The sequence below is a fragment of the Notechis scutatus genome, chromosome 4 (assembly GCF_049901735.1).
Source record: "Notechis scutatus isolate UNSWTSFEM ecotype Mainland chromosome 4, rNotScu1.2, whole genome shotgun sequence".
Taxonomy (NCBI): Eukaryota; Metazoa; Chordata; class Lepidosauria; order Squamata; family Elapidae; genus Notechis; species Notechis scutatus.
In genome coordinates this window covers 116,894,171-116,908,405 of record NC_142012.1, presented here as the reverse complement: position 1 = coordinate 116,908,405, position 14,235 = coordinate 116,894,171, and the positions used below count along the sequence as shown (strand labels likewise).

General features: G+C 31.5%; 1 protein-coding gene across 6 annotated transcripts in view; it reads left to right on the top strand.

The window, feature by feature from the left end:
• The window catches only part of VTI1A (vesicle transport through interaction with t-SNAREs 1A), a 202,429-nt gene that overhangs the window by 49,171 nt on the left and 139,023 nt on the right, over positions 1 to 14,235 (top strand). For 3 of the 6 annotated variants that reach the window (XM_087964540.1, XM_087964541.1, XM_087964543.1), the window contains exons 4-5: positions 4,540 to 4,617; positions 10,564 to 10,584. In XM_087964540.1, the coding sequence (XP_087820666.1) occupies positions 4,540 to 4,617; positions 10,564 to 10,584 (99 nt within the window). The remainder of the gene's footprint in view (positions 1 to 4,539; positions 4,618 to 10,563; positions 10,585 to 14,235) is intronic. The other 3 variants (XM_026670708.2, XM_087964542.1, XM_026670717.2) reach the window with 1 other exon arrangement.

Genomic DNA, 14,235 nt, shown 5'->3' with positions numbered 1-14,235 from the left:
ATTTTGGTTACATTAAATTTCTCTTGCCATCCCTAATGACATTCAGCTTCATAAAAAGTTCTTAGTAAGATTATTAGAGTTATTATTTTAAAGACAAATGAGACTACTGTGTTTATATTTTAGATAGATGCTAAGAGAACAAATAGGCACTTTAGTTCAAAGACTTGATCTTCTCTGTGATCAATTCATTTTGGAATGAAATTATGATCAAAAGTAGTATCAAATTATTTATTGATGAATATTGTACAGTTGCTTCTAATTGTAGGCAAAAAGCTTAGTAGTTTTATAAAGCTTTTATTACTGAGAATGTGACAAAAAAGGTCTGTGACAATACATATTAGCTGTGCTAAGAATGATGTAACTATATTGCACTAAATAGTTGTACAATGAAATCTAAATATAAGACAGACTTCTAACACAGTTTGCTGTGTCTGATTCATAGTATATATTTTCAGACAGATGCTATTTTATACAACCAACTCTAGGTTTTAAAACCTGCATGCTTGGAGTTGGCCTATTTTCCAGTCCAGAACTTTATTCATTATGATAGCCTGCTGATGACTACATGATAAGTACAGCTAAAGCAAGCAGGAAGAAGGGTCAGAGTCAAAAGAGGATGAACTCACCAATCTATCTCTGATGTTTTCTTTTTTATCTTTCTGGTTATCTCTTCTGACCTATACAAATATTAGACTGCAAGAAACTAGCAATTAGGTTTTCCTAGAGTGCTGGTTGATCTTTTCTGTCAGTAATCCTCAACCTTTTGGGCACCAGGAACCATGGAAAACAGTTTTCGCATGGATTGGGGAGATCATGGTTTTGAGTGCTACCTAGATCCCATGCATGTGCAGATAAAGCTTCACTGGTTCCTTACGGGCCATGGACCAGTAGTGGGCCACAGACTAGGTTTGAGGATCCTTCTTCTATATAAAGGTTTTGAATTTACAACAAAGGATATGTGAATTTAGCTTGAGGGGTTCTTCAATCCTCAAGATCGCCAACTGCCTACCCTGCTCTAAAGAGTCATCTTTCATATGATGTAGAGTATTATTGGAAACTCTTGAATTCATGGAAGTGTAATTGTTTGTTACACTTCTAAAGTATATTTAAGAGATATACAAAATAATTCAAACTAACATTTTTATTTGCTGCAGGTTCTTATGGTATGTACAGGAATGTTGGAGAAAAGAAAAAACAGAATAAGCCTAGCATTATTAGTCTTCATCAGTATATCATGCTATAGAGCTGAGACTGGATAGGAGAAGTCACAGGACTTTAAATCATTACCATATAGTATCTTCCAGGGAGCTGAATTTGTGATATGTTTGCTTATGGGGAGAGGAAGATCTATTTGAATGGATGGATTGCTTGGGGTTGTTGTAAGCCTGAAAGAATATGCATACTTTGCTCAGTAGCTTAGCAGAAAGCAGAGTTTTGGGGTAAGTCATGGTTTACTGTTGAATTGCTGGAATTATATCACTATCTATTATTTCTATTGGGAGCTGTTTGACCAAGGATGACTAAACTGTTACACATTAGTAGTATAAAGTAGCAAACCTTAATTAGAAAAGAAGAATTGGATCATGACTAACATGGGTTTGTAACTTCATTCCTTTTTTATATAAATCAAACACAAAATAAGGTATTATCATATTTGAGCATTATATGTCAATTTGTTGGCTCTTTAGCAAAATAAATAAATAAATAGAAAAAAAATCGATCTCCATATGAAATTCTTGCATACTGCAGTCCCCCATTGTGATGAAATGAATAATTTAATCAGGGACTGTGATACCAGAGCTTCTTTAAAGATTCCCACTTCCCTTAATGCTGTAATGGCTATTTTCACTTTGTTAATGTGAGACTATTCTTCCTGAGATATACACATAATAAATAATAGTAGTAGTAGCAGTAGTAGCAGTGGTAGTAGTAGTAGCAGCAGCAGTAACTTGAAATGTATTTTCTATCAAATAACAATTGTGGCATACTGAAAAATATATTTTCAAAAGTATTTTGCATCTTACCTCTGAGTAAAATAAGGGATTTGATTTAACTACTGCTGGGTCCATTTCGCAATTTAATAAAATGCAAATAATTTAACTGAATGTTTGGCAGTTCACAAAATGGCTGCTAAAATGGCATGACCTCAGGCAGGAACATCATCTTCTAAAAGGCAAATTAGCATTTTGTTCTCTACCATCCTCTTTATTTATTCCCACCCTCACTAACCAACTATTAATCTTTAGATTTCCTGTATCTTTTCTCTAAGTAAGTGGACATCTTTATAACCAAAAGACTAGGTTACAACCACTCATCATTTTTATTTTATAAGAATAAGAGTGCCTAGGGGCACATAGCAATTCAGGGGCATTCTTGGAAATATGAATGGTTCTGGAGGCTCTTGTGTTTTTAGTATATGCTAGCTTTCTATCAAATTAAATTAAAAACTAAATTAAATTTAACTTTAAATTAAAACTAAAATATGCTTTAAAAATAAGGTTGGTCAGGCTATCACCCTCATGCATCTTTTATGCACAAAACAAAACCAAAACTAATACACACACACACACACGTGTGTGTGTGTGTTTTCTTAAGTTTTCGCGGGTACTTACATGTATGGTATTCAGCTTTGTTCGGGTATTTTCCCACGTCATTATAGTTGTGCTTTTAAAGTTGTAGCAACGTTTCAGCAGAATCTCATCTGCCATGATCAGGCTTCTGTATTGCGTTAGTCTGTGAGTCAGACTTTTACAGTTGTTTCAGTTTTAAATTTGCGGCTAGCCTACCGCTGTGCCAGAATGGTTTTTTCTTCATCCTGATTGGTTGGGAGTCTTGGTCTGTGTTGATTGGTCTTGGAGTTTGCTGTGTTCTGCTTGATTGGTGTTTCTAATATCTTCTGTCTGTTTTGTGGCTTTTTGTGTGTCTTGATTGGCTGGCAACATTGTGTTCCTGTATTGGAGGCTTTTAGTGCAGCTTGGCTCCAAGACCAATAAACACAGACCAAGACTCCCAACCAATCAGGATGAAGAAGAAACCATTCTGGCACAACAGTAGGCTAGCCCCAAATTTAAAACTGAAACAACTGTAAAAGTCTGACTCACAGACGAACACAATACAGAAGCCTGTGATGGCAGATGAGATTCTGCCGAAACGTTGCTACAACTTTAAAAGCACAACTATAATGACATGGGAAAATACCCGAACAAAGCTGAATACCATACATACATGTGTGTGTGTGTGTGTGTGTGTGTGTGTGTGTGTGTGTATTGATTGAGATTGCCAATCCAGCCTTCTAACATCAATCTTTTTGCAACCATGATAAGCAATTAATTTCTATTGTCTTCAAGTTTGTTTATAAACCAATGGTATTTAATTCAAAAGAACATGAGCAGAACTCAGTGAATTCTTTAGAGCAAATTAACCAAAAGGAAACCAGTAACACAGCTGACCATGCATATATGGCCATACATTGCATTATGAGCAATTAGGTTTCTAATTCCTTGTCATTTTAAATTCACATAAGCTTGCTTGAAAGTCTTCTGTTATCATTTTTTAATTGTACATGTTCATCTAATGAGCTATTGCATATTAACTTACATTCTGAGAGTTATTATTTCCACTTATTTTACATGTTATTGGAAAAAGATAAAACACAAGGTACTGCATTCAGTTTAAGTCTAGTATATATTATCTGGCAAAAATCTTTTCAATCTAACATTCAGAGAAGATTTTTTTTATTGAATTTATCTCCTAATGAAAAAAAAGAGCACCCTTTTTTTTCAGAACAGCAGCTTTCAGTAATTCTTTGCATTTCAGTTTACATAAATCAATCAAATAAACACTCAATGAAGAGTATATATTTTCCTTATTCATTTTTCTCCCTTTGAGTGCAGGGTAGTGATTTTACTGTATGGTTCCAATCAATGGGATTCTAGGCTTTGCCATTAGCCTTTAGGCATATAAGAATTCTTACTTTAAAAGTTTTACATCTGAAATATGGCATCTGAAGTAGAACAAACTGTCAAATTTCTTCCCCCTTGCTCTTTTTATGATTTTCAGTTTTGTTACTGGCATGATAATTTAATTATTAACAGCAACTCTTAATTGTAGAATCTGAACTATATGGCAAACAATGTAACCATTCTTCTTTTAGTATTGATAAAAACATAGAAGATATTGTAATCAGACACTTTTACTTAGAACAGTATTATATAAAACAAGAGTAGATTTTAGGATTGGAGAAAGTTGGAGAATTCAATTTAGTTCATACTGGGAAAGGTTTTGGATTTTTTTTTTCTATGAAGATGCATGTTGCTAGGCTAATTTGATCTAACAATTATAAACTCCTCTAAACTTATTGGTGATTTTTATTACATTTGTCACTGTTTTGTTAAAACAACTTCTTGAGAAGCTTAGAAATTTGTATTAAGTAGGTATCCATTAGAGGGCTCTCGAGGTTTTGAGTTTAGCAACCTTGATAGTGATAGTTCCAGAGCTTTGCATGCTCACATTTCTTTGTTTTTCTTTTTTCTTTTACAGAAAAGGTCACGGATTGCCTACAGTGACGAGGTGCGGAATGAGCTCCTAGGGGATGATGGGAATTCCTCAGAGATCCAGGTAGGATGCTAATCAAGAAGCCCTAGTGGGTGGCTGGAGGGTGAAGGAGGTCATTGGCACACTGGGCTTCTCAAGCTGCTTCTTAACAGCATTAGTAACAACTCATGTGGAAGTGATACTGTTTAATGCAAAGCTGGGGTCTTAATCAACTTCAAAATGATTCTTGGAGATCTTACAATTTAACCCTTTATCTTGGATCCCTGTCTGCTATGTATGTATGTATGTATGTATGTATGTATGTATGTAGTGTGTGTGTGTGTGTGTGTGTGTGTGTATAAAACCAAAATATTTTATTCTCTTTTTCTTTATTATTTAGTATTTAAGCAGTACCATGAAAGACAATCTTTGCCAACAAACCCAAACACATGTAAAATTAATATAAATTCACATAATACAGCTTTGATAAGACGGAAATATAATTAAATCAACACTGGAAGTGAAAATGGGATTTCAGAATGTGACCGTTTATTTTCCTCTCTCAGAGTAGTTCCCACTCTGAACCAGATTCTGATCTATCTACAAAACTAAAATTATAAGAAAACTATATAAGTGTAACTGACTTAGTATTAAACGGTAGCATTTTTCAGAAATGTGAAATATTTCTAAATGTTTTATTCTGATTCTCCAATATTGCAAGTGTTCAGGAGGCTTTTTAAAGTTATTTTGTTTTCATGGATATGCACTCTTCTTTTACCCAAATATTACTCTGGATAAAGATCTATATATTTTTTGCTTTCATAAATTATAATATTTTAAATAAAATTTGGACAACTTCACACATAAGAAAGATAATGTACATTGGGGTAATATGAATTAGTGAAGATAAAAGTATAATTATTTAATGTTGTGAAAAGTTGGCCATTGATCTTAATTTCTGTTTTACTTCCATAATAACTTTGATCAAAATACTTAGAATGTATTATTTGTTACTATTTACGGTAGTCCTTCTTCCTCTAAAGTACATTAACAGAAGAGGTAAAGCAAATGTCTATATATACTATGTATTTATTATGTATCAAAATTGAATCTATATGTGATATAACTCAGACAAAAAAGTCAACCGAACTTTCAACTTTAAAACTGGCTAGAGTTGTGGGGAGTGAGCCAGCATAATTCAATAAATAAAAATATGAAAATTTAGATGGCCTACCTTTATTTTATACTCTGTTATCTGTTAAAATATATAATAACTTACATAGCTAATGTATTTCGGTAATGGTATTTTTTTACACATAGCTTGTTTTCTTTTTAGTCATCTGAAAGTGGACATATCTTTCAGAAAAGGTCTTTAATATTTAGCATTGTTCACAGAATTTATTTATCTATTAAATTTATTGGTGATCCATTTTAGTACAGGATAATTGTGCCAAAACATTGGTATTACTTTCAAACTTAATTTTTCCACATTGTTTTCATATTATGAACTTTGAAAGAAAAGAAATACCAGTTTTTATAAAATTTAAGCCACTGTTTGAAAGAATACATGCTTTATTTTATTGTTATCTTTAAGAAGAATCAGTTTATCCTGTGGGGAAAACTGATGTTTTTATGTTTTTAATGAATATCAATAATAAATTTAGATACACATGTAAAAACAAAAGGAAATATTTAGATGCCATGAAATTAAACATAGAAAGCAAGTTTACTCTATAGTAAAAATATAGTGATTTCATTGTCCAACGTCAGTTAATATTCTATTTAACTATATCAGCCTTTTGGTTGATATCAAGGATACCATCCATCCATCCTTGCTAAACTTATGAAATTTATAATTATAACTTGAACAAAGGTAAACAGATTTAATATACTTTAACAATAGTTAATGAGAAAAGTTTTTAGCAACTTCGTATACATTGGTCAGCTCCTTTGGGGTTAGATCTAGAAACTACAGGAAATAATCTTTCAATATACAAAATTTCCTATTTAACATTTCTGATTGATGAATGGGGCATCTTCAATATAATTTATGCTGGATATTATAAAATGCTTCTGTTCTTAGTATAATCATTTAAGTTTAAAACTAAAGAATGAATGTCATACTCAATTTATCAGTAATAACATAATTCAGTTTAAAACTAAAGAATGAATGTCATACTCAATTTATCAGTAATAACATAATTCATTGCATAAATAATGGAAAAGCAAGTGTCCTATAAACACAAGTATAAACATTTGGTTCTGATTGATTAGCAGTATTAACATCTATACACTACCTGTTACATAGTTAAGTAGAGAGCAAAGAAAGTGAGAAAACTAGAACAAATCTAAATTAGGCAATTCCAGAAATAGACAGAATTATCTGTAATGTATTATTCTGTTCTTTACCTGAACACTTTGTATATGCAAGTCGTATATATTTTGATCATTGTTTTTCTGTCCATGAAAAATGTTAAATCTAATAAATATATAGAATATATCATCAAATAATTTGTAATAAATTATATGATTGGGAAAATACTGTTAGTAAAATATTAGACATTCTATATTACAACATTTTGATCCTTGGGAATAAAATAACAATCTTGTTTGTCCTAATAGCTTCGTTAGAGATAATTATCATGTTATGTGTCTAGCTTAATTTTTTTTTTTATTTAACACTTTTATGCTCTGCCTATCCTGCATGGTACTATTGTAATAAAAACTCACTTGACATGCTACTTTATGTAAAAGCTGCTATTTTCTACATTGCATGTTAGTATTTAAAGTAGAAATTTGGATAAATTATACTCAGTGGACTGTATATTTTTTTGTTCTAAGTGTGTTTTGCCTTTTGTTCCATATAATAAAATGAAAAACAATTTTTAAAATATGGAAGCAGAATATTTCAGTGTTTTATTATTTTCTCCCTATAATAATATTATTTATTTATTCAAAAATTATATATGTCTTCTTTCTCAGTGGTTGTATATCTTTGTGTAGCAATGTTTAAGCAATACTTTGGAATGTCTATAGTTTATCTTATTGTACCACCAATTCCTTTGAAATATTCAAATACAGCAGTGCAGAAAAATAGAATACATTATCAATTTATAGTTTTATTTAATATTTTTATTTATTTGATAAGGACACTAGGTACATAGTTGATAAATAGTATGCTAGATTGGTAACATGTTTCAAAAGTATATGAAATTATAATTTCATTACCAAAATAATGAAAGTGGTATTTCCATATACTGTACAGAGCCACTTTGCTGTAGTGGTTAAGGCATCAGCCTAGAAACTGGGAAACTGTGACCTCTTCTCACTTGGGGCATGAAGCTAAGTGACTTTGCGCCAGTTACTTTCTCTCAGCTCTAGAAAAGAGGTAATGGCAAACCATGGCTGAAAAACCTTGCTGAGAAAACTACAGGGATTTACACAGGTAGTCTCTGAGAACTGGACACAATTGAATGGCAGGAAAAAAATCTCTATATAACTAGACCTCTCAGGATGAGAGAAATTTCTTAATAATTAGTTTACTAATTAGAGTGTGTGTGTGTGTGTTGATAAATATAGTACAACAAAGCAGCTCATACCTAGAAGAAATATTTTGTGATTATATGGCTGCCTAATTTTTGATATCCTAATTCTGATAAAGACTTGGATTGCCTATGCATATAGTGTATCAAAACTCTAAAACTCTTCACATGGGGAGAGAGAAATGGGTCAACTTAATTCCCCAAGATCTAAAGAAGGTCGGTATCACTTCATATAGCCTGGCAGAACAGATCATTACCAGTCACAAATCTGTTACATACCGAGAGTATATAGCAAAATAAATAGACTGTCTCACAAGTTCAGAAAATTGTGTATTCGACCCATGATAATGTGTAAAGGGCGTTTAATAGAGTTCAGCATTTATTCGTTATCTGTATGTGGGCAGAGACGGCACTACCGTTATCAGCTTCTTGGGAGGGAAATTCCGTGGTTCTCTATGTCACGTGATCTGCCTCACAGACCGATGCACTCTCCGTGATGCAGTTTTGATTTTATTCAGAGCAGAAGGCTTAGTCACAAGAGATTCCACTTGTTCAAACCAGCGTAAACCAGATTTTTTTTCCTACAAAGGAACAGATTACCGCTTGTATCAAGTGGAGGACGGGAAGTAAAAGAAGAATCTTTGTTTCAAAAATATGCTAATTATTATAACCTGAAATTGTGGCTGCACACATATTTATGCTTTCTGATTGAGTTTGCAGGGTTAGGATACTGCTTTTAAAAACAGAAGTAATACCATGTCATCAAGTGTCATAACTGTTAAATGAGGGAAAAATCTTTTGTTAATTTGAATGAATATCTTTCAGACATCATTTAAAAAAGAAAACCACCCATTATTTAGCTTAGCTGTAAATCCTATGCAGAGCTTAAATTCAGCCATGCAGCACAAACAAGATAGAACTGTCTTTCGCTCTTTCTCTCTCTTTTTGACACCTATTGAAAAAACAAATGTGGAGCATTTTGGAACTTTCATTCACTATGGTAGAGTGTCATGCCCCAAATGGTTTCTATTGCAGAATAGTAGTTTTAAACTTTGGCCCTTAAACTATCATAGCCATTACATGAATGGTGACCTGCAAAAGGGGATGGGGGTGAGCATGGTGATGCAGTAAACTTGCAAACCATCTTTTTTGGAAACTGAATGTTTGTCTTTTGGGAGAAGCAAAGTGAGGAGCAAGGAAGAAAGCGAACCAAAGAGTGATTACAGAGTGCTTTTAATTTAAGAACAGGTGGGGTTGGATTAGAAAACATGCTTTTTCTTTCATTTTTTAATCTTTAGAAAACTAGAGCTATTGAATGCAGCACTCTTCTTAAAAATTAAAATAATGGCTTTGTTTTTATTTGCTTGGCATTATAAATGTTTAAATTCTAGATCAACAATGTGAGCATAAGGAATCATTTAAGTTAGTTTTGTGTATCTCTCTGTCTCTTCATGTGTTTGTTTGTTTGTGTGTGTGTGTGTGTGTGTGTGTGTAGAAAAATGTCCTTCCTAAATTTACACCCTTATTCAAAATTATTTTCCATATGTATGAATACATTGATAATGGCCAGTTGAAGAAGAAACCTTCTCAGTTGTAAAATAACATATTCTCAATAAAGAAGCTTTTTCCCTTCTACTATAACTTTATGTGTGTGTTGCAAACAGACCGAATGTATTTATACCTCAGCACAATAGTATTTAAAATACTATTTTAAATGAAGGTTATTATGCAGTATAGTTGACAAAATCAATTGAAAGGATTCTTCTTTTGTTTAGTTAATTAGAATAACCATTTGAAAGAGCAGAATAGTGAAATGTAATAAATTTTTGAAGTAAATTTTCTTCAAAAGCATAAAGAATTGTATAGTCAAAATGTCTAGAAAAGTGTTCCTCAGTTATTTATATTATTTGGATACATAGTAATAATCTACAATATTAAATAGTGTAGACTAAATTTAGATTAAAATTGCATAGTTTAAATATGGCACATAAGCTGGTGTTTCTATAGCCATCAGTTATAGTTATTTTAGCTGATTTAGTAAGATAGATGTATAGGGAGACATAAAAAGGCAGATGTCAGTACTAACAAAATGAAAAAATGTAGAAATCTTGTATATACAAAATCACTTCAGCTGTACTATCTTAGAAGAGAGGAATAGTAAACTTGTTTTCTCTTTTTTGTATTATAGACTTCTATGAAGTCATTCCCCTTTATTTCATGATAGTGTCTTAGATGTGGTTTAAAAGAGAATTTCACACTATTCTCTTTGTTTAATGTGACAGTGTGCGAAAATGATCTTTATTCGTTCAAAAAAACTCTGCATGTAGTCTATGTTTAGGGTCTTTTAATGTGTTTGTCTGTGATTTTTAAATGCTAAACATGTAAACAGATAAATTGTCAATGTTAATTCTGTATCCTGTCACACAACTGATCTTTCTTTCCTGCCATTTCTTTCCTTTTTATCTTTTTCTGTGCATTCATGTTGCAGTTGATAAAATTACGTGAAGAGGTGAGTATTTTGTTGCCTAGCTTTTTTTTTAAAGCTAGCTTTTCATATCTGAATAAATCTTTTTGGTCACTTGCAGAGAAATCTGCAGAACACATGCATTATATATCTATATATCTATATTTATCTATGTATCTTAAAATGTTTTAGCACTATGTGATTCTTTTCTTTAATAATCATACATTTCATCAGAATCCCTAGGTCATACTTTTAAAATTACAATTCTTTAATAGCACTAAGAAAAAAGATAATTTAAAGGATCTGTAAAAAAAACATTATTATTTGATATGTGTTTGAACACCATGTTGAAATCAGATCCTGTAATGATATCTGCACAACAGAAGGTACTGTAACAGTAGGGGGAAAAAAAACCCTCTGCTTGAAAAATACAAGCAATACCTCATTGTGTAGATCTACCGGCATACAAAACAATATGAAAATATTGCATGCACGTATACTGAACTGTAGATGTATGCTCAGTTGTGCCTCCTATATTTATTATTTATTTGTGCATATGCTGTAGTGAATGCAAATTAGGGGCCTTTTTCATTCCAGGAAATGACCAGAAGAGACAACAGTACTTCAAAAGTAATATCGAATCATCAAATGATTATTTCTTGACATTTTCTAAAGTACTTTTTCTTTTTTTAGATTTGTCCTTGGTTTTATTTTTTGCTTACACATTTTCTCTCTCTCTCTCTCTCTCTCTCATTCTCCCTCTCTCCCTCCCTCTGTGTGTGTGTGTGTGTGTGTGTGTGTGTGTGTGAGAGAGAGAGAGAGAGAGAGAGAGAGAGAGAGAGAGAGATTAAATAAAATTCTTACTCTTAGAATTTGGTATAGTAGAAGTTGCTAGGGAACCAGTTTTTTGAGATAGTGGCATAATAACACCTTTCATTCTTGGCAAAGAGAAACAGAACAACAAACTGTGCTTGTTTATTCTTGTGGTATTTGGTGGATGACCTCTGTTATAAATGGCATGTATTTCAAAAAGGTGAGACAGAGGGGTTGCTGCTTGCTCATTGAGAAAAACTGGAGAATAACCAAATGAAGTACAGTACAAAAAATTATTACTGTATAGATTTCTTTAATAAATCAAGATTTTTTTCATCAGTCAAGTAGTTTGAATTTTCTGCATTCATGTGAATTATGAATAGTATTTTGCATTATATCAATTTTTGAAAAATACTGTCATAAAAAGGCAACTGAGTAAACAGTTTCTTCAGCTCTATCTTTATTAATTATCATCATCATCATCATATATGCTTATTTATACAGAATAATGTAATCAAAGTACAGACTTGTACTAAAAGACTTAGAATTCAGTTTTAATGGCAATAAAAGCACAAAGGAAAGTCAAATATAAAATAGAAAGGAAAGGAAATGATACTAATAGGAAAGCAAATTGTTCCTCATCATACATTTAAGCTTTATTTTAAATTAGAACATGTCCTAGCAGTATAGTTTTCCAATCAATATAATTTAAAGAGTTATTTTCTTTAAAACCATGCTAAACAAGATGGGGAACTTCATGTTTTATTCAGTCAGTTTATAAATTCTATATCAATATAATTCACTGAGTTCTCAAATTGAATATTAAATACATTCTTAACACTTCAGATAAATAAATTTCATATTGGATGTTTGTAAAGAAAAAAAAGTATAGTTGAAGAATTTGAGGACACAATGTATTTAACTTGGTAAACCTTAATTGCTGATTTCTTTCCAGAATATACTGGAATAAGCAGTTAGAGATTATTTATAACATAGTTAATTAAATATTGATGATAATACTCATAGTGTATACTCAATTGAATATATATTAAGAGACTTATCAAAGCACTAATTTTTCAGGAATTCCAGTAAAATGCAACCTGAATTATTAAATTTTTTTAAAGGGTCAACTAATTATGTTACATGGATTGAATTTTATTCCTGTTTGCTTAATATGCACATGTAATCATTTACATATTTAATAAACATTTTAGGAATCATAAAAAGTCTATGGCTAAAAAAGGGATTTCAAGTCAAAATTAAAGCGCAGAGGTTTCACTAGTGCAATTTTTAATTACATTTTTGGCTCAAGAATAAGCTGTAAAGATATTTTTTGTACAGAGCAAAATGTACATTAAAGTCCAAAAGGATGCCTAGTGCAGTGATTCACATAATGTTCTAAATTAATCAAATAATTAGACATATAGGCATTCTAAATTACTGATCTCCTAAGGAGGTATTATCTTAAAAGCAATTGTGTACTTTTTCATACCACTATTAATAAAATGTTCCATTTTCCCTTTTATTCCTTCAAACACATGCATACTGTATACTGAATTTTGTAAAAGCTACATTGCTTGATTTTTTTTTAACCCTCTGAAATTACGGTTTGAATACAGTCCATGTGGAGTTTCTAAATCTCTCTAGATGTAGCCCTGTTGCTTTGCAAAACTTCATCTAGCTCGATAGTGAAGCTCTTTAGAAGCTAAAAAGCAGCCTGAACAACCTCACACTATTTCTTATACAAAAGATTAAGAATAGTGTAGGAGAATGGATTTGGTGCCGTTAGAAAAGGAATTGAAAATACCCACTGCTGATGAAGTCCATAGCTTTATGACCATACATAACATAATTTCTCCAATAAATATACAGTAGTTTAAGTCTGAATGCAATAATGGTATTAGTAGTAATAATTAAGTTATGAAGTGGAATTAAATGAAAAAGCAATACCGAATAACAAAATATGAGATTCTTCTGAGGTCTTGTTTAGAAAAACAGGATAGATAACAGGAAAGCTAAGATTCCTTTTGAACATTTTGTAAATTTCCTTTTGTCAGTTTTTAGTACATTTATCCCTGTAATGATATTTATAATTTAATGTTTACACAGTCCATATTAAAATATTTTAGAAATAATTCTCAGTTGTAAACACTTTAGTGATATGTAGCTGAACTGACATTGTTTAATCATTGCAAGATAGGTGTGTTATCTGCAATTCACTTACATTTCACTTTTAAGGGTGGTGTTTTTGAAATTTCTTGTCTTATTGAAAAAAAAGTCTAGCATTATTTATGCAACTTTGATTGTTCACTTTTGCATAGATTGAGGATTATTTTACAGTATAAATTAGGTAAAGTAAATTTGCATTAAAATATTAAAAATGTAAACTCTTCCCACAAATGAATAAAATATTTGATATATTTATGACATAATATTATGATACATACATTCAATTATTATGAGGTGCTGTTTTTGTTTGAAGTTATTTATTAAATAATTTGTTAAATTATTTCTTTGTTTTAAAATTCCCCAGGGTAGACTGCTTTAATTTCTTATATTGTGATTAAATTATATTATAAAATATTATAAAATGTGTATTTCTTTCTTCTCTTCCTTTGTCCCGTCTCTGCTTGGATTGTTCTCCCCAATATTTTAATTTTTGCCATTTCTCTTAACCTATACACTACGAATTAAACAACTCTATTAATTATTATAGACTGTTATTTTAGCTTTCCTGACCTTCACATTGGACTCTCTCTCTGCTGATCTAAATGCATTGTTTTAATGATTTCTTTTAAAAAAATCAAGGAAAGCTTTGATGTGGCTTTAGCTGCCTCCATCGTCTGGCCACATCTCAGAGATGTGTCACCTGTGCCAGGAGGG